This window comes from Chironomus tepperi, unplaced genomic scaffold (genome assembly GCF_022539635.2).
Source record: "Chironomus tepperi strain 1889 unplaced genomic scaffold, CSIRO-AGI_Ctep_v1 contig_170, whole genome shotgun sequence".
Taxonomy (NCBI): domain Eukaryota; kingdom Metazoa; phylum Arthropoda; class Insecta; order Diptera; family Chironomidae; genus Chironomus; species Chironomus tepperi.
The window spans coordinates 1,087,627-1,105,265 of NW_027226292.1; the positions used below are offsets into that span (position 1 = coordinate 1,087,627).

General features: G+C 29.6%; 5 protein-coding genes across 7 annotated transcripts; 2 read left to right on the plus strand and 3 right to left on the minus strand.

Annotated features, from left to right (window-relative positions):
• Positions 1-353: 353 nt before the first annotated feature.
• LOC139088780 (uridine phosphorylase 1) lies at positions 354-6,698 on the minus strand. Of its 2 annotated transcripts, XM_070638064.1 has the most exons (9): positions 5,084-5,214; positions 2,871-3,133; positions 2,062-2,116; positions 1,936-2,004; positions 1,848-1,876; positions 1,664-1,772; positions 1,392-1,601; positions 1,182-1,323; positions 354-1,114 (listed from the first exon to the last, which is right to left on the minus strand). In XM_070638064.1, the coding sequence occupies exons 2-9, from the start codon at positions 3,110-3,112 to the stop codon at positions 744-746; spliced, it is 1,227 nt and encodes a 408-aa protein (XP_070494165.1). In that variant the 5' UTR covers positions 3,113-3,133; positions 5,084-5,214; the 3' UTR covers positions 354-743. The 2 variants fall into 2 exon arrangements, with proteins under 2 accessions (XP_070494165.1, XP_070494167.1); XM_070638066.1 differs by lacking the exons at positions 2,871-3,133; positions 5,084-5,214 and adding an exon at positions 6,551-6,698.
• Positions 6,699-8,081: 1,383 nt separating this feature from the next.
• Positions 8,082-10,226, minus strand: Tsp97E (Tetraspanin 97E). Of its 2 annotated transcripts, XM_070638069.1 has the most exons (4): positions 10,054-10,226; positions 9,344-9,841; positions 9,169-9,277; positions 8,082-8,955 (listed from the first exon to the last, which is right to left on the minus strand). In XM_070638069.1, the coding sequence occupies exons 1-3, from the start codon at positions 10,111-10,113 to the stop codon at positions 9,209-9,211; spliced, it is 627 nt and encodes a 208-aa protein (XP_070494170.1). In that variant the 5' UTR covers positions 10,114-10,226; the 3' UTR covers positions 8,082-8,955; positions 9,169-9,208. The 2 variants fall into 2 exon arrangements, with proteins under 2 accessions (XP_070494170.1, XP_070494169.1); XM_070638068.1 differs by lacking the exon at positions 9,169-9,277.
• eEF1gamma (elongation factor 1-gamma) lies at positions 10,210-12,320 on the plus strand. The gene is made up of 3 exons (XM_070638063.1): positions 10,210-10,346; positions 10,574-10,734; positions 10,982-12,320. The coding sequence occupies exons 2-3, from the start codon at positions 10,582-10,584 to the stop codon at positions 12,113-12,115; spliced, it is 1,287 nt and encodes a 428-aa protein (XP_070494164.1). The 5' UTR covers positions 10,210-10,346; positions 10,574-10,581; the 3' UTR covers positions 12,116-12,320.
• Positions 12,321-12,330: 10 nt separating this feature from the next.
• wuho (tRNA (guanine-N(7)-)-methyltransferase non-catalytic subunit wuho) lies at positions 12,331-13,586 on the minus strand. The gene is made up of 2 exons (XM_070638067.1): positions 13,057-13,586; positions 12,331-13,003 (listed from the first exon to the last, which is right to left on the minus strand). Exons 1-2 carry the CDS (start codon positions 13,551-13,553, stop codon positions 12,337-12,339), a joined length of 1,164 nt encoding a protein of 387 aa, XP_070494168.1. The 5' UTR covers positions 13,554-13,586; the 3' UTR covers positions 12,331-12,336.
• Positions 13,587-13,737: 151 nt separating this feature from the next.
• On the plus strand, positions 13,738-16,198 carry LOC139088746 (zinc finger protein ZFP2-like). The gene is made up of 5 exons (XM_070638020.1): positions 13,738-14,049; positions 14,104-15,289; positions 15,359-15,611; positions 15,676-15,878; positions 15,936-16,198. Exons 1-5 carry the CDS (start codon positions 13,753-13,755, stop codon positions 16,121-16,123), a joined length of 2,127 nt encoding a protein of 708 aa, XP_070494121.1. The 5' UTR covers positions 13,738-13,752; the 3' UTR covers positions 16,124-16,198.
• Positions 16,199-17,639: the final 1,441 nt, after the last annotated feature.

Here is a 17,639-nt window from a genome sequence, read left to right on the forward strand (position 1 = left end):
AATACATGTATTTTAAACTTAAAAATATTTAAATAAATTTTTCTTAACATTTTCTTTAAAAACGAACTATTTTATGATTATGTAAACAAGTAAATGTGATATCGACATGCATAACTTTTAATTTATTATTTGTTGTAATCCTGTATTTAACAAAAGAATCTTGTAAATGCAAACTTTTGGTGAATTGTATTTAGAATTTAATGCTGCAAAACTGCTAATATTTTATTACCGATTTCTAATAACGATGCAACATTTTACTTGCATAATTTTCTTAAGTTCTATCTAACCAACATAAATAACGCTTTTCGGTAATTAATTATGGATGACACATATGTCGAGGATCAAAACAAAAATTTGAGCATTAAAAATAATAATTTTATTAAAAATGGATATAAAACCATTTAAAAATTGGATAGTCAATATTTATCAATCTTAAATTTACTTGCACAAAAGCAGTATAATAGCTGAAGTAGAATAGAATTAGACACATGATTAAAATTATTTATGAATCTTGGGGATATCATATAAGACTTGAAGAATGATTATTTATGTAGGTATATTAAGCAATATCATTTAGTTCCTTTTGTGTGTGTATCAATGTGGAATGAGAAGGAATGTATGAAAATGAACATGGATATATCTTTATCAGTTTTCTTTCTTTTTTTTTATATTATTAATAAACGACTTAAACCATTAAACATAATATTTTTAAGTAGGATAGTCAATAGTGCATACTGTCAGATTTATTCATGAGCTTCAGATTCCTGTTGAACGAGCTTAAATCTTCTTGGAGATTTTATGCTTCCGCTATTTAGTTTTCCCAATCGACCTTGCTGTGCAAGGCGCTTCTTAATAAAACGTGAAACGAGAATTTGTGGACGTTTTTGCCATTCTAACATTACTTCTTTTGGAGCACATACTTGGTCACCATTTAAACGATTAAGCAATGCAACGCAAACTATTGCTGCTTTAATACCGGCATGATGAGTCAAAGCACTGAAAATTGTTGACTCCATTTCGATATTCACAACTCCAAAATCTCTGCATTTTTCCAAATAATCCATTTTGTCTTTTTCTGAAAAATCACAGAAGGCTCCATCAAGTCGACCTTGTCCTGTAACATAACAAGAATAAAAAATTATTTGATTATCTATTACTTCCAAAACAGTTGCGCAATATACCTTCATAAAAATCATTTGTGCACATAGTTTTGCCACAGACTGTTTCATAAGCATCTTGTGTTGGATCAACTAACGACATGAACTCTCTTACCAACTTTTGGTCTAATTTTGCTGGTCTGTAAACCTGTTTTCCGAGGATGGTCTGTAAAGATTTTCCAAAAAAATTTGATTTTCATTCTTGACATGACAGTAAGTAAATCCATTACTCACCATTTCATGGACACTTCTTAGTTGTCCATCAACGCCTTCGTTTGAGACAATAACGGTTCCGCCTTCAATTCCGATTCCACCACATGTTCCGATTCGAATAAATACTGGATCTTTACATTTGGCATGATACATGAGTTTTATAATCTCATGTAATAAGATTCCAAGAGAAGGTACTCCCATTCCGTGTGAAATGGACAATACAGGACCGACCTAAAGTTTTTTTTTATGATTAATTTGAATTCAGCAATAAATGTTAGAAATGTTTATTTTACCTTATACATAGAATAACGATAAGAAAAAGCACTTATATCTTGCAATTGCGTCCCTGGAGGTATTTTGTATCCTATCTCATCCATAATAAAGTGTGCAAAATCTTCCATTCTATTTTATATGTAATTAAAATAAAGAAATTTGATATAGATATAAGAAATTCTTATAAAAGATCACATTTCTTACCTTTTTGGAGTTCCACCCATGCAAACAAACTGTAATTAAGAATTTACTAATCAAAAAATTTCTTTAAGTAACAAGAGAATCGACATACCTTGACATCACCGAACATTTCCTCCAAGTCGTGGCTTCCGCTACCTAAAGCTAGATGATAAAGTATATCCTGAAAAACAAACACTTATTGAGATATTTTGAATAGGATTAAAATTATCTTTCAAACCTGGTCCATTAATTCAATATTGGGATTGCGCAATTTGACGGTTCCATCGTTATATCTGTTTTGTAGACATAAAAAATAAATTAATTTAAGTGTGTTCCTGACCTTCACTGAAAGTCATCAAAATTATTACTGAACCAAAATTCTTCAGGATTTTATAACTTGAGGTATATCATACAATTCTACATTAAACAGGAGTATTTACATTATGATTGCTCTTCTTACTTTTGTTTACTGTCTCTTTTATTAGCTTGTATGTTCAATTCATAAAAATATCATTACTGTCGCAATAAATTTCATTTTGTGAAAAAAAAATTTGTTTTATTTAAATTGTGCCTTAATGAAAGTACACACAGCACAGTATGAAACTCAATAATGAGCTGTTTACATAATAGAAAGATCATTCCAGATGACCACTTTGCAAATTTATTTACGCACATTAGAGTCTTATTATGTTAGCTGTAAATAATAAGACGACATAAACCGTACGTACGCCTCTGAAAAATTCAGCTTTAAGACAAGTGTTGTGATAAATGTAATCATGTAGTCTAGTTGAGTACTGAGGTGTTTACTTTGACATTGATATTTAATGAAAATTATTTAAATACATTTTAAAGTGATAAGCCTTAATTAATGATTCAATAAGAAAATAATAGTTGATTTATTAGATGAGATGTCAAAGATCATTTCTTAATATTTAAAACGAAATTTCTGGTTGTGGAAAGTTCCATGATAAGATTATTAAAGTGTTATTTCCCAACTAAAGTGCGTGCTCATAATTTATATGAAGCCTTTGTAAAGTATTTTGTTACCTTGTCTTAATCTCTAAAATATCACCATTATCCTCATTATCATCAGTTTTCGATTCACTGGTTGAGATTATATCCTCGTCACCGCTTGATGTGGATGCAAAAGATGAAGTACTTCCGTTTTGTGTTTTTTGTAATACATTTCCATTTGCATCGATTTTATTTATTTTAATTGAATCAGTCAAGTCTTCAGTGATTCCATTGTTATTAAGTGTTGATATATAAATAGACTGTAGCGATGACATTTCCCTTAATTCTTCTATACTCTAAATTATCATACGAAATAAAAAATGTTAAGATTTTTGGCGTCTATTTCTTTGTTCTTCTGTGTTCTCCTTCAAAAGGTTAAAAGAAAAACTAGTCGTTTCTTCTTAACAATATTCAAATTGTGACAAGCGATAGAAGGTATTATGTAATGCCAAAATTTTTAACTTCCCAATGCACAGACTGGTTTGATTCGGTTTTGGAGAATCCTTCAAACATTTTGTGGCGTATTAAATTAGTTCTGTTTTATTTTTAGAAATTGGACTAAAACTGTAGTAAGCCTAAATAGATTAGAATAAGACACAATTCCGATTATTCGGTGCTTCCAGACTGAAAATGATTGATCACTTGCGAAATTGATATGAACAAAAACAGAACACACAGCAGTGACATCAACATCCCGTTAAAAATAATGGAATATTATGCAAACGAAACAACAATTGCTATAAATATTTGAATAATGCAGACACGAGTCACAGTCATTTTATTATTATTATATAATTTAATTTCGCATCATCTCCAGTATCTGAATTTGGAAGAAACCGGTAAGAATAACGATTTGTTTACTTTGTGATGATGACATTTTGGAATGAATGAGTACTAATCTTTATTAAAGTATTGACTTAAGGCTTAAGTCTTAAGGTATAAAAAAAATTGAATCGGATTTTTGTGGATCTAAAATTTAATAATTAAATGATAAGACACAAAAAAGGAGGTACGTATATCATATGATTAAGAGGTGACTAAAATTTTAATTCTGTTATCAATATTGGAAGGCTTGTATGATGATGACTTCATTTATATCAGTAAGAAAAAATATATAAATCGTGTGGCATGATGATTTACTTTATTTTTCGTCCATACATTTCTAATTAACTGATGAAGATTAAGTGTTATGCTTATAGTAATGAGTAACTGCGCATTTACGTCGTGATATATTAACAAAAATAAAAACAAATAATTTAAATTTCCTGATTCATTCACATTTTTTTTGTGAATTGCATGACGTAAAGGAACGAATGAAGAAAAAAAAAACTTGGAGGCTCGTCATGTATTTGACCTTGATTTACTGTACATATACAGAAAGAATGCGAAAAATTACACGTAGCAATGAAAACAAAATTATTAATATCATGTGTCTGTTATTACTATTGTAGTATCATTATCATTTCCTTTCGAGTCAACTTCGGGACACAAATTGTCACGACTTTAAATTATTAGATACTGCAGTGGAGGCTCGTTCATTAATAATGTCTAAAGGTTTTGATGCAGAAAGGGTCTAAAAATTCTATAGATTGATGTACGTAACTTGTTAATGACCTCAAAGAAATGATTTTGAAATTTTGATCACGTTATTCCTTATTTTATAAAATAATCAATGATTTACTAGTAGCTGACAGGGTTAAAAGGGTTAGAATTATTATTGAACTAATTTCATGCACGAGATAAACATGCATCTTTTTTAAATAAGGAATGCTTTATATTTTCCGTCTTATTATTTCTTTAATCTTGGCCTTAACTGACTTCATTACCAGCTATAGCTATTTATACAGCTTTTTTTGAAAATGTGACATAGAGGAAATTTGTATTATTTTAATGGAATATTTTGTCAGTTGTTTCTGGGAATTGTCGCAAAAATTTATATTGATACTTATCGTGCATGAGAACTTATTTTTTAAATAATAATTAGTTATTGCATCATGTTAAAATTGGAACTAATGGCAGAAAATTTCTTTTTAATTTTTGTAATACCTTGCTACAGTTGCTAATACATTATGACGGTTATCTTGAAATAAATGTAATGTCAAACAACATAACAAGGTTAAGAATAATGTTTTGCTTATTAATGACCATATGATAGAATTTATTGGAAATACCAACAAATATTTTAAAGTAGTCAGACTAGTTTTTCTTAAAGAATTTAATTATTAATATTCAAATTAGATTTTAACCTCAAATATTTTCACAATATTCTACACTTTTAATTTAAGAAATTAAAAAAACTTAAAAACTTCTGTTGAAATAAAAAACGAAATGAACTTCACGAGATACTACAGAACACTGAATGATTTCAGAGAAGTCGTCGAAATTTATTTAAAAAACATACGGCACTGTTGAATGTGTGTGTATTAATAAAAAGAAAAATATGAGATAGACGGGAAAACATGTATTTGGCTACATGCCATATAGCTCTATGCATACGCATGAGAGAAGAAAATCATTTGTTTCATGAGAGCTTTTTGTTTGCCACAATACTCAATTTTTTATTGTTTCTTTTTTATTTTCTCTATTGATATCAAAATAATAGATATTTGAAGCTTATACATAGATGTGTGCCTGTAGAAATAGAATTATTAAATTATGAATACTATCCGCCTCAGAATCAAATTTCGGGTCCCCTTGTCGATATGCAACAGATTATTGTTAAACATTTTGGAAAACTAATCTATATTGTGCTCGGCAATGGGATACATTTATGCAGGAAAGGAAAAAAAGCGTGATTAATCGTGATTTTCCAGTTTGAATCTTTTAATTGAAACTTAATAATTATTGCATATTCGTAAATAGGGTCGAAATCAGTGATGACAGTTTCGTCAGGATCACTTTCCGTCTTGTCATTAATACAATTAGCTAGCCAGTTCTTGTGTAGATTTGTCCATTAAGTTGTGATCATCGAACTATATTAATACGTAGTTTTTAACACGAAAAATTTAATTAGACAATAAAAATTTGAATAATTATCAGAAATTACAATTTTCAATTAAATCATAGAGCCTGCTGAATGTTTTGAATTAATTAACACTCAGCTCTGAGACATTGTTGTCTATAACGCGTAGCATGCTATGAAAAAAAATAGTTTGATAAGCATCAATTGATATCAACATATTTAATTGATCACACTCGGAATCACACAAAAAGTAAATTGTCAACAATTTAGTTGATAAATAGAAGCATCAATCTCAAGGCTATTTGATTTTTAGTTTTCAAGAGTTTGTAAATATTGCCAAAATTAATCTTTGGCTAGTTTAACGATTGCTTTCTTATATTTCAATGTCAATGAACTCAACAAACGCTTTTGTTTCTTTCTTTTTCATGATAGAAATTTCATGTTGAAGATAATGGAGGAATATAATAAGAGTACATGTACATGATTGGCATTCTGCAGAATCCAAAAAAGAAGTAAATTTCAGAACAGAACGAGTTATGAAATTGACATCGCTATGCTACTCTATATAATTATGTTTACATACTTCACTTAATGTTTGCAGAAGAGAATACACAAGAAGCATGCTTGGTTCAGTAATATTTGATGAATTTTTTGTTAATATTAAATCAATTTTTCATGATTCAAAAGGTACCGATTTAATTTAAGGGCACCCATCAAGAATTTTTATGACATAAGAAAATTGTGTACTTACTCATCTCGCTCCTCGTCAGATAAAGAAGGACTTCCACTTAATGCTGACATTTTTTCACCAACAATTTATTTAACTTGTCACTTTTTTGTTTTAAACTAAGTTATATGATACTTTGCTGCTGCTTGTTTGTTTGCTTGTTCTCTATGTGAAGAAAGAAATGGCAATAGCATTAATTCTCGTGTTGTTTAAGTTCTGCGAAGATTTTCGGATCTTTTTTTTTTCTTTCACATGTTCTTAGACGAAAAGTTTTTTAAGTTGCTACAAGGCAATATGTATTATAACTGGCAAAACTACTCAAAATACTTTTGATATAAATTTATAGTCATTCGAGAAAAATATACTAAAAATTCTAAGGGTTCGTGCGTATGAATTATTAATTTTATATCGACTTTTTATATTTATACCTAAACCATGTGAATTTTTACTTACTTTATGTAATTTCTTATTAATAAATTTTTTTTACACAAGGCTTTAAATATAATATTATTTTAAATTTAATCTAGATATCCTTATTGACTCAGCAGATTTTTCTTTTGTCAAATAATACAGTCCTATTGTTGATGCAAATATTGATTTTTACTAAATGTTTGTTCAAACGAGTTATTTATTGAACTTAAATAATGAATATATCCTCACAAAAATCAGCAAAAATTGCTGCACTGATTTGTCACTGAAATTTAATAATTAAATAATTCCTTTACGACTAGTTTTAATTTTCACGAATATAAACTTAATTTAATATCTATTTGAAACTAGTCAGTAAAGAAGGATACTAATTTTATTAAATAGGTATTTGATAAAACAGATTTGAAGTCAATTAATGTCTATCGATTGCGAGCATCTAAATGACTAAAAGAATGAAAGCTTGGAATATATTTTTTCCCTTTCATAGACATTAACTTTTCCCGATTTTGCGCAAAGCATGGCCCATTGCAAAACATTATTTTCCATTCATATCATGCTATTGTTTGAATCACGCGTTAACTTTAAGGTATTTCTCGGCTTTAACTTTTCCTTTTCTCGTCATATTCCAATAATATTCGTTTCATTTAAAATGCAGGATTTTTAGGAATTCATGATTTTCATTGCAGGATGTCTTTTCTTCTGTAGCTCACTAATTACATAAATGGAATGATTATGATCAACTACATTAATAATGGTATTGCTATCTAAGTGGTTCTAAAGTTCGATACACCAACCCTAAAGTATGTCGTGAGGTGAATAAATATTAAGCTCGTCTGAGCTCTTCAGCAAAGTTAGTCAAACTCAATTTCTTAAACCTACATGCAATTTAGAGTGTCTATGACGATTTTTTGAATACACTGAACTTTAAGTTAACAAATGATATTGTCAACAAACGAATTATACTTTTCAAGAATCATTAAAATCATATTACAAACAAAATTAACCATATTAATAACACTTCAAACAATAAAATCTCTTCTATCTACGCAAAGTGACAGAAATCGGGTTAAAACTGCCTGAAATGTAATAAACATAATCTTTTATATTTAAGTTAAACATTTAATCGTGTTTTTATTCCATTGAGCCTTTATTACACATCAAACATCGAACATTCATTGACATTATGTTTTATCATCATAATTGGAGCCTTAAATAATAAACACATAAAATTCATAAAAAGCGTACGATAAATGCACAATATAGGTAGTCATGTAAATTTACTTAAAACGTAATCTTGCAATTAAATTAATCTTTTTTTTTTTATTTTACGATTTATTTGAGGATTCAAGTCATTAATAATTATGGAAATAAAGAAAAATATAATAAGCTACTATTAAAGTCAATATGGTAAATTTAGTCATATGTTTTATATCCTATAGTTGCCAATTTTTAAATTTCGAGTGACAGAGATAGTAATTTACATATAAATATTAAAATATATTTTGTTTGGTCTGCATCTAATCTAACATCTAATAAATCCAGTCCGTTTCGTTTATTCCTTGTTCTTCATATAATTAATCTCAAAAAAATTCTTGCTTTTCAATGATTATTGTTATAGGTTTTTTTTATTATTAATGTGTAATTTATGCAAATATATGTATGAAGACTAGATGAAGTAATCATTACTTTCTAATATTTAATTAGAAAAAGCATCTTTTGCCATTTACGTATTCGAAGCAGTGAAGGTTTAACCGATAAATCTAAAGAGCAGAGATCAATAGTGGCTATGGTTTAGATGATTTTCTTTATCACAAATCAGATCCAGATTGGCATAGATCAATTTAAGTTTTACGAGATGTTTGAATCCAAAATTTTTCTCTATGATAGAAGAAAATCTTTTAGCGATACTCGTAATTCACTGTTGGAAAGACAGCACGTATGGGAAGATCAAAAGGATTCCGTTGATTTCGGAATCTTTTTGTAATAATGATAGCGATGAGCTGGGAAATGTAATTGGAAATTAATTAATTTTATATAATATAATGATGTACAAGTTTATTGACATAAAAAAACGATATTTTAAATCATAATTAAAATGCACCATCAGCATGAAACGTGACAAGCAGAAATTATGTATAGCCACGAGAAAACAAATTAAATTACAATGCAAAAAGAAAAAAGTATGGAAAATGTGAGATGTGTTAAGGACAAACCTTATTAAAGAATCGCTTCGCTTTGTTAGTAGTTAATTATTTATAAAAATGCACTATTATGCAAGTTCTTTTGATTACGATAGCGAACCGTTAAAATAACTCCCAAAAGCTATGTAGTTAAGAATTCAAATGTTAGTATGACTTATCATATACTCATAAATTTTTGTTGACATACCTCTGTAAAACTGAAGAATAATCCAATTGATCCACTAACTCTAAATGCAGAGTCTATTAAATCCTTGAGTTTTGGTAAGCATGGCGAGCACGCACAATCATCAGCTGGTTTCGATTGGCAGCAAATTTTGTTAATTGCATCACATGATGGGTGGTCATTGATTACGCTTGAATTGAAACCACAGCATGTGAATGTTGTCTGGACTTCTTCTTTTAAATTGTCTGGAATATTATTCCAACCCTCTTCTGCAAACGAAATTTGTTTCTTTTGGTCTACAGCCAAACATGAGCATGCAATCGCAAATTGGACAATGAACAGACAAAACAGGATAATCATATAGAAAAATAGCGAAACTTGATGATGTTTAGCTGCACCGTAAAGTCCCAATATTGACAATCCAATCAATACGATTCCGCAGCCAACAATCGAGGGTAAAATTGGCAAATCAGTATAACGATTCCCATATATTCCGCTTGCAATAAGAAGACTTCCAACAACCTGATAAGAAGAAACATAATCAGTGTTGTTAAATCATATGTCTAGGCAATTATTATAAATCGGTTTATTTTAGTATTCATATATCTACACTCGATTTTGTCTATAACATATAAAACAGTCAGATAACATGACTACGATTTGTAGTTTTTTCCTTTATGTGACGCAATATTGATGTATTGATTAGAATTTTTTCTAGAAATTCTTATACTTACAATGTACATTAAATTGAGGCATATCAATGAATTCCTTGAGCAATAAAATCCTCCACACATTTTTGACACTTTTCTTTTAATTAATTTACTTAGAAAATTGAGAAAAAAGGAATTTGTCTGGAACTTATTTGAGATTTTTCTCGTTCTTTTGTTTTTATTTTTTTAGAAGAAAAAATTCCGAGACGACTAAATTTTTTGTTCAAAAAATTCTAAAAGCGCTTTTAAAAATTGCAAAACGCTTTTTTAACTTTCTCTTTTTTGAAATAGTTGGCACATTGAATTGTTGAATTTCGGTATGTATTAATTTTATTGATAATTAATGATTTTATATCTTAAAATGATAAAAAATCTTATAACAAATTAATTCAGCGATGTAAAATTGCTCAAATTTATGTGTTTAAACTTAAATTTAAGATGGAATTTGGAGATAAAATTATTTACGTCAAAGCTGAAATTTTATTAAAAAAGTATCAATTACAATGTAATTAATTGCGTCTCAATTTTATATATTACTAAACAGGAAGGACCATGTTGCTTTACACTTATCCAGAGAATTTCCGTGCTTTTAAAGCACTTATTGCAGCTCAATTTTCAGGAGTTAATGTCCAAGTTGCTCCAAATTTCGTCATGGGAGAGACCAATAAAACCGAGGCTTTCCTTAAGAAATTTCCACTTGGAAAGGTAAGTCATATGCTAATTTAGATAAAAAGTGCATAGTTTTAAACTAATTTGCAATTTGAAAATATTTTGTAAAAATGAGGTTAGACATTTTAATTCCTGTATATTTTCTATCCGAACAACTGATCTTATGATGACGTTTACAGGCTATTTTTAAATCCCCCTCTAGATATGTTGTACATGATGTCATATATTTATCTTTTAAATTTGTTAAAGAACATTTGTCTAAACTTCCAATTGTACTTTTCAGGTTCCGGCTTTAGAAACTGATGACGGTCAATATTTGTTCGAATCGAATTCAATCGCATATTACTTGTCAAATGCTCAATTGCGCGGAGGAAGTGATCTTGAGAAAGCCCAAGTATTGCAATGGCTTAGCTTTGCAGACAGCGAACTCGGACCAGCTTCAGCAGCTTGGGTCTTTCCGATCTTAGGAATCATGCAATTCAACAAAAATACAAATGAACGTGCAAAGCAGGATATTGTTAAAGCTCTTGAAACTTTACAAACACGTTTAGTCAGCAGTACTTTCCTTGTTGGCGAGCGTATCACATTAGCTGATATCGTTGTATTTTGCGGTCTTCTTCAACTCTTCCAACATGTTGCAGATCCAAATTTCCGTAAACCATTCTTTGCTGTCAACCGTTGGTTTAATACCATTTTAAATCAACCACAAACAAAAGCCGTTGTTAAGAACTTTACATTCTGTGAAAAGGAAGCTGCTTTTGATCCCAAGAAATATCAAGAATGGCAAGCAAAATTCGGAGGTGCTCCACAACAACCCAAGAAAGAGAAGGAAAAGAAAGAGAAACAACCAGCAGCTGAAAAACCAGCCAAGAAGAAGGAAGAAGAACCACAAGAATTGGATGCTGCCGATGAAGCTTTATTGTTGGAACCAAAATCAAAGGATCCATTCGATTTACTCCCGAAAGGAACATTCAACTTTGATGATTTTAAGAGAGTTTATAGCAACGAAGAAGAAGCCAAGTCTATTCCATACTTTTTCGAGAAATTCGATAAGGAAAACTATTCAATCTGGTTTGGTGAATATAAATATCCAGAAGAACTTACAAAAGTGTTCATGAGCTGCAATTTGATCACTGGTATGTTCCAACGTTTAGATAAGATGAGAAAGCAGGCATTCGCATCATGCTGCTTGTTTGGTGAAGACAATAACAGCACCATTTCCGGAGTTTGGGTATGGCGTGGACAAGAATTGGCATTCCCACTTTCACCAGATTGGCAGATTGATTACGAATCTTACGACTGGAAAAAATTAGATCCCGACAGTGAAGAAACAAAGAAATTAGTGACAAACTACTTCTCATGGACAGGAACAGATAAGGATGGCCGTAAATTCAACCAAGGCAAAATTTTCAAGTAAATTTTTGCCAGCACATCTAATTTATGTATGCTGTCATCAAGCTTAATGAATGTCCTTTTCCTCTCGTACGTTTTATATAATTCTTGAAATTATCTTCATTACATAACATTTAAAGCATTTTGTCCAGTGCAGAGACAAGTCCTGTAAAAACAAAAGTAATGCTGTCACGAAAATAAAGTGAAAATCTAATTAATAAAAAGTTTAATACAGTGTTTTTATTTCTATTTCTTTTTCATTGCCTGACTTTCAATTCTAGCCTTTTTTCGGTCGGTGTACTGTTTCAAGTTGTCAAACCTTCCGGTATTCTTAAACAGTAAGGACACATCAAAAGGCTTTGTGATTTTCAAACTTGAATCAGTTACTAAGTTTAAGTTTGTATAGATGTCTTGTAATGCTACAAATGTTGCATTTTTGTTCTCAATCTGGATTTTATCAATAGAAAGTTTTTTGACGCCATTTACGTCCTCAATATTTTCAATGTAGAAGTTTCCTTTGAGGATTGCTATTTCTATATCGCTGCTATACTGCTTCTCACCCAATAAATGCAGTTTCAAAGCATTATTGTCTATTAATTGATATTCATAAACTTTAATGTGAAAATCGGTAGTTGCAATACACAGTATGCCTTCACTTGACGATTGTGGAAAATTTTTGAACAGAATTGGAACGAATGAAAATTTTGTAAAATCGAGTTGTTTTCCACTAAGATAATTCCAAAGCCTTAAAGTTCCATCTCCAGAAATTGACATCAAGAGCTCGTTATTTAGTGGTATTAATGATGATACAAATTCCTTATGTCCCAAGCAAAACATTTCAATTTCATGATAATTTGGTGAATTTGTTACACGTATCTTTTCATCTCGATCGGTCGTCAAAATGTATTTGGAACTAAAAATATAAATTATTAGAGACCAATAAAATCACATTATAAAATTACTTACTCAGTCGAAACTTTTAAGTCGAGGATTTGAGATATATGTCCAAAAATCCATTTTCCAGGAGTGTTGAAATTATTTTCATCACACGAGTATTCAAATACGTCTCCAGTTTTATCAGCTAGAAACAAACTTTTGCCACAGTTTGAAAATCTAATACAACTGGATGTTCGTAAAAAGTATCGCCGGCTCAAAGTTTTAATCGACGATTCTTCAATTTTACACAAAAATAATGATTTGTCATTTGATGTGAATGCAATCAAGTCATTTGTTTCGTTGATGGCAATGTTAATAATGGATTTTTCTGTATCTTCCTTGTTAGCATTTTGTTTACTTTCCTCGTCGTTCGTTAAGTCCAAAAACATTTTCAATTTTTCATTGTTAACTGGAAAACTCCAATCTATATCAACTGTAAAGCTGTTTTTTGCATTTTGTGTAGATAAAAATGCGATTTTGGTTTGATGATCAGGTGAAAATACGAGAAATTCTTTATAACTTTCCATTTTAATAAATTTAATTAATTTTGAGCACGTTTACCAAGCAGGCAAGTTTTTAAAAAAATTTATCATCTCAGAAAAATTGTGATTCTTAAATTTTGTTTATGTTTTTGACAAGTTATTAAAATAATGAATATCATATAATTAAATTATTAGACTAAACTAAGTGAAAGAAATTATTTATTTTTAATTAATTAAGTAAACCATGAGCAATATTTGTAGATTGTGTTATGAGGAAAAAAGTTCATTAGATTTTACAGTAGAATTAAATGATACAGCGCCGAACTATAATCAAACGTATCAGGATCTTGTTGAATATTATTCAAGAATTGAATTAAATCCATCGAAGCTGTTGCCACAATTTATATGCGATGAATGCAGACAAACAATCGAAAAATTTGTAGAACTGTCTAAAAAGACAGAAGATGTTCAAAATAGATTAATATCCTTAGTAGCAACTAATGAAGAGATAATTCAATATATTGATGAAACTAAATTTAATGTAAGTGAATATTTAACAATCATGTTCAATTAACTAAATTATTATGTCTTTTAGGATTTGGACACTTATGACAATGAAAGGATAATAGATGATAAGATACAGTCAAGCAGACGATCAAAGCGAATAAGCTCAAAAACAAGCAACAAATCAGTATTAGAACAGTATAAATTATTGAGTAATCAAGATAATTATGAATGTAAAGCAATTAAAAGTAAAAAACAAGACAGAAGAAAGACAGAAAAGAACGAAGTATTCAGTGACAACACAGACAACCTTGAGGAACTTTTTTCAGATGTAACAAATGGAACTTCTCCTTTCACACCCTCGCTTCATATTAATATTAATCAAGGTTTTAAGACAACTGCTGAAATTTTTGAAGAAATAGCACTTAGAGAAGGCTTACCACAATTGAGATGGAAGGATCTCCTTTGCTGTGGTCTATGTTACACAGAATTTGATAATATTGTTGAACTCAATAATCACATTGAAAGAATTCATGGTACACGAAATAAAGCGTACGGTTGTAAAGGCTGCGAAATAGAATATGCTGCTTTATTTGATTCTTCTTTAGTAAATCATCATATTGAACGACATTACAGAGAGCATTTAAGATTTTGCTGTTTGGTTTGTTCAAAACTGTTTTTTGACATTCCATCATTAGTAAAGCATTATAAGGATCATAGTAATGTTTATGAAATTATGATTTGCTATATTTGCGGATTTTATGCGAAAAATTTCAACGAATTAAAAGATCATAAAGCATATCATATTCAAGTGGAAATATCTAAACCTGAGAATCAAATATTATGTGAAGCAGTTTTGGAAAAGTATTTGAGCGGAGAGGAAGCAAATATTTTAAATACAGAAATTGAACTGAATGAACGGAATCCTGATGGAACTGTATTTTCTGAATGTCAAACAAAATTCAAAGTAGACTGGAGTTTTTTGAAACAATCTTGCCCAATTGACACATGCAAAAAACAAACATCAAGACCCTTTGAAACCTTCGTTCATTTGAGATTAAAACATCCAAAAGAATCTGATCAGGTCAAAAAAATTTACTCCTGCAATATATGTACTGAGAAAAAGGACTTTAGTGGCATGCATTATTTTTACAACCACATGGCTGAGCATCATTTTTCCTCTTTAAAATTTACCTGCATCGTGTGCAATCGTCTTTTTTGGAACCTTTTATCTTTAGCACTTCATTATAAAAATGTTCATTCATCATTCACTTCAGGTAACATTTTTCTTATCTCTCAATCCACACTCTGCAAAATTATCAATATGAACTCTTTTAAATAACCAGTATTTTGCTGTCATTGTGGAAAGATTTATCATTCGATTACATCAGCCGCAATACATTACAAGAAAGTCATGATTTTAATGAACGATGATGAGAAGAAAATGATTAAAGAAGGAAAAGTAGACATTGAGCCGTCTCATATCTGCCACGTTTGTGGAAAAGCGTGCAAAAATTACTACACTTTAGTAAAACATCTGACCACTCATGAAGCTGCTGATCCAACAAAAATGATTCAGTGCCACATCTGCAGTAAACTGTAAATTAAATTCAATTTATTCAGGAATATTCAAAAACAAGTCTCAAATCTCATTTTATTGCAGTTTCAACAGCAAAAATAAACTTACTCAGCACATGGTAGGACATAATAATCAGAGAAAATGGAAATGCTCAGTATGCGGAATGTCATTTAATTTTAAAAAATTGTTGCAAATGCACACTCGAGCTGTGCATGAATTTGAGAGAACTTTTCTTTGTAATTTCTGTGATAAGCGGTTCTTTAAAAAATACGACTTGACAGTTCACGGTAAATTGCATTTACATGACGTGGTCCGTAATTAAATTATCTTTAATCTTATTATAGTTCGTCTGCATACAGGATTTTTTCCCTACTCCTGTCCCATTGAAGACTGTGATGCAAAATATCCAGCGTGGAGTAATCTTTTCAAACATTGTCAATCGCGCCATAAACTGGACATACGATCTGAGGGATACAAAAAGCTTCGAGCTTCAGAAAAACTCCTAAATAATACGAACTGTACATCTGATTAATGTTAAATTAACAAGACTGAAAATGAAAATTTTGGATGAGTTTGCTTCCTCGACTATTTATAAAACAGTATTTTAATAAAGAGGATATTTATAAACATGTAACAAGGTCGTTTAATTTCGAGTTATGGAAATTTATACTAACTCGCCAAAATCTAAATAGTCTACACACTTATTTTCGCAAAAAATACAAAACGATTGTAGATTCAAACAGGTTGCTGACTTCTGTCTCTTAATCTATATTACCTGAATTATTGAGAACATTTCATCCTATGATCAATTTTCCTGTATCGTGTCCAAAGATTTAAAAATTTAAAGCTGCCGAAAGCTTCCGAAATCATTGCTGAAAAATTAAATATTTTTGTTAGAAGATGTGAGTAAGTTTTCGAAGTCCTTGACATCAAAACTCAAAATAATGCGTTCATGAAAATTGCTGTAAAGTAGAAAATTGCTAAAAATAAAGTCGAAACTAAATGAAGGTTTAGGTTTTTGAAATATTTTGTATTTATTTTTCTCAAAAATTTAACTTGTTTAGGTATATTAATTAAAAAAATCAGCTAAGTAGCTTTAAATAAAAATCCATTACTTTATCAACAAGAAAATCTTTTCCAATCATTGTATGAAAAAAATTTTATTCTTTTTTTGACATTTCGTTATTCGAAACATCACACGTAAAAAAATATGTTAATTACAATGTCTTCCTAAATGTCTAACCACAAAATCCATTTAATTCAATATGTAAAAGAAATGAAAGAGAACTGAATCTCGCCGATTTATATGTACACAGAAAGAAGTTAGATGGAGATTAAAATTAAAACAAGAAAAAAATTGCATTTAAAAAAAGGATCAATCATGGAGAGAAAATTTTAAAGTCTTTGTAAAATAAAAACTCTTAAAATTATTACAATTATCATCATTATAATTCTTATGCTATTTTCATCAATATAAATTGATTTTATATCTTTCACGTAGTGTTTATAATTAATTCTAATGAAAACCTTTTTGTATGTATCATGTCATCATCATTATTATTATTATTAATCAGTGATGGGAAATACACCTCATCCCTCATAAAATCACTACATTTAGATAGATGCTTAAGAAAGAATTGAAAAAAAAAAAATAATTTTCAAAAGTCCATCCAACATTATTCTTTAGTTCTTTCATCAATTTCTTTAACTTTTTTTTTCTATGATCTAATTAACTAAGCGAGATTTTGAACCTGTCTAAGGTATACATATTTTCATTGATTTTTCTCATAACACTAGCGCATTTTCGGCAGGGGGAAATGTATTAGTTTTGTTTTGGTGCCAAAATGAAGCCAGAAACTCTAAGTTTAGCAAAAATGAGAACTAGCCGTTATTTTTTTTTAATTTAGGTATTTAACGGTTATTTTTCAAACATATATTATTTGACCGTTAATTTTTAAATTTATATTTGTCGTTATTTTACAAATTTCCAAAACGTGTCCAGAGAAAATGCGCTTTTCTTACTGGTTTTTCTTGTCTTAAAGTTCTAA

Bases quoted from the DNA above. Each gene is read 5' to 3' on its own strand.
- LOC139088780 (XM_070638064.1), bottom strand. From the start codon at position 3,112: ATGTCATCGCTACAGTCTATTTATATATCAACACTTAATAACAATGGA. The intron at 1,324-1,391 runs GTGAGTAATGGA...AAATCTTTACAG, and splicing joins TAAGAAGTGTCCATGAAATG to ACCATCCTCGGAAAACAGGT. The intron at 1,115-1,181 runs GTATATTGCGCA...GTTATGTTACAG, and splicing joins CACAAATGATTTTTATGAAG to GACAAGGTCGACTTGATGGA.
- Tsp97E (XM_070638068.1), bottom strand. From the start codon at position 10,113: ATGTGTGGAGGATTTTATTGCTCAAGGAATTCATTGATATGCCTCAAT. The intron at 9,842-10,053 runs GTAAGTATAAGA...TCTTCTTATCAG, and splicing joins GCCTCAATTTAATGTACATT to GTTGTTGGAAGTCTTCTTAT. The intron at 8,956-9,343 runs GTATGTCAACAA...TACATTTCCCAG, and splicing joins TATTCTTCAGTTTTACAGAG to CTCATCGCTATCATTATTAC.
- eEF1gamma (XM_070638063.1), top strand. From the start codon at position 10,582: ATGTTGCTTTACACTTATCCAGAGAATTTCCGTGCTTTTAAAGCACTT. The intron at 10,735-10,981 runs GTAAGTCATATG...TGTACTTTTCAG, and splicing joins AGAAATTTCCACTTGGAAAG to GTTCCGGCTTTAGAAACTGA.
- LOC139088746 (XM_070638020.1), top strand. From the start codon at position 13,753: ATGAGCAATATTTGTAGATTGTGTTATGAGGAAAAAAGTTCATTAGAT. The intron at 14,050-14,103 runs GTAAGTGAATAT...TATGTCTTTTAG, and splicing joins TTGATGAAACTAAATTTAAT to GATTTGGACACTTATGACAA. The intron at 15,290-15,358 runs GTAACATTTTTC...TTAAATAACCAG, and splicing joins TCATTCATCATTCACTTCAG to TATTTTGCTGTCATTGTGGA.
- wuho (XM_070638067.1), bottom strand. From the start codon at position 13,553: ATGGAAAGTTATAAAGAATTTCTCGTATTTTCACCTGATCATCAAACC. The intron at 13,004-13,056 runs GTAAGTAATTTT...TTATATTTTTAG, and splicing joins GACTTAAAAGTTTCGACTGA to TTCCAAATACATTTTGACGA.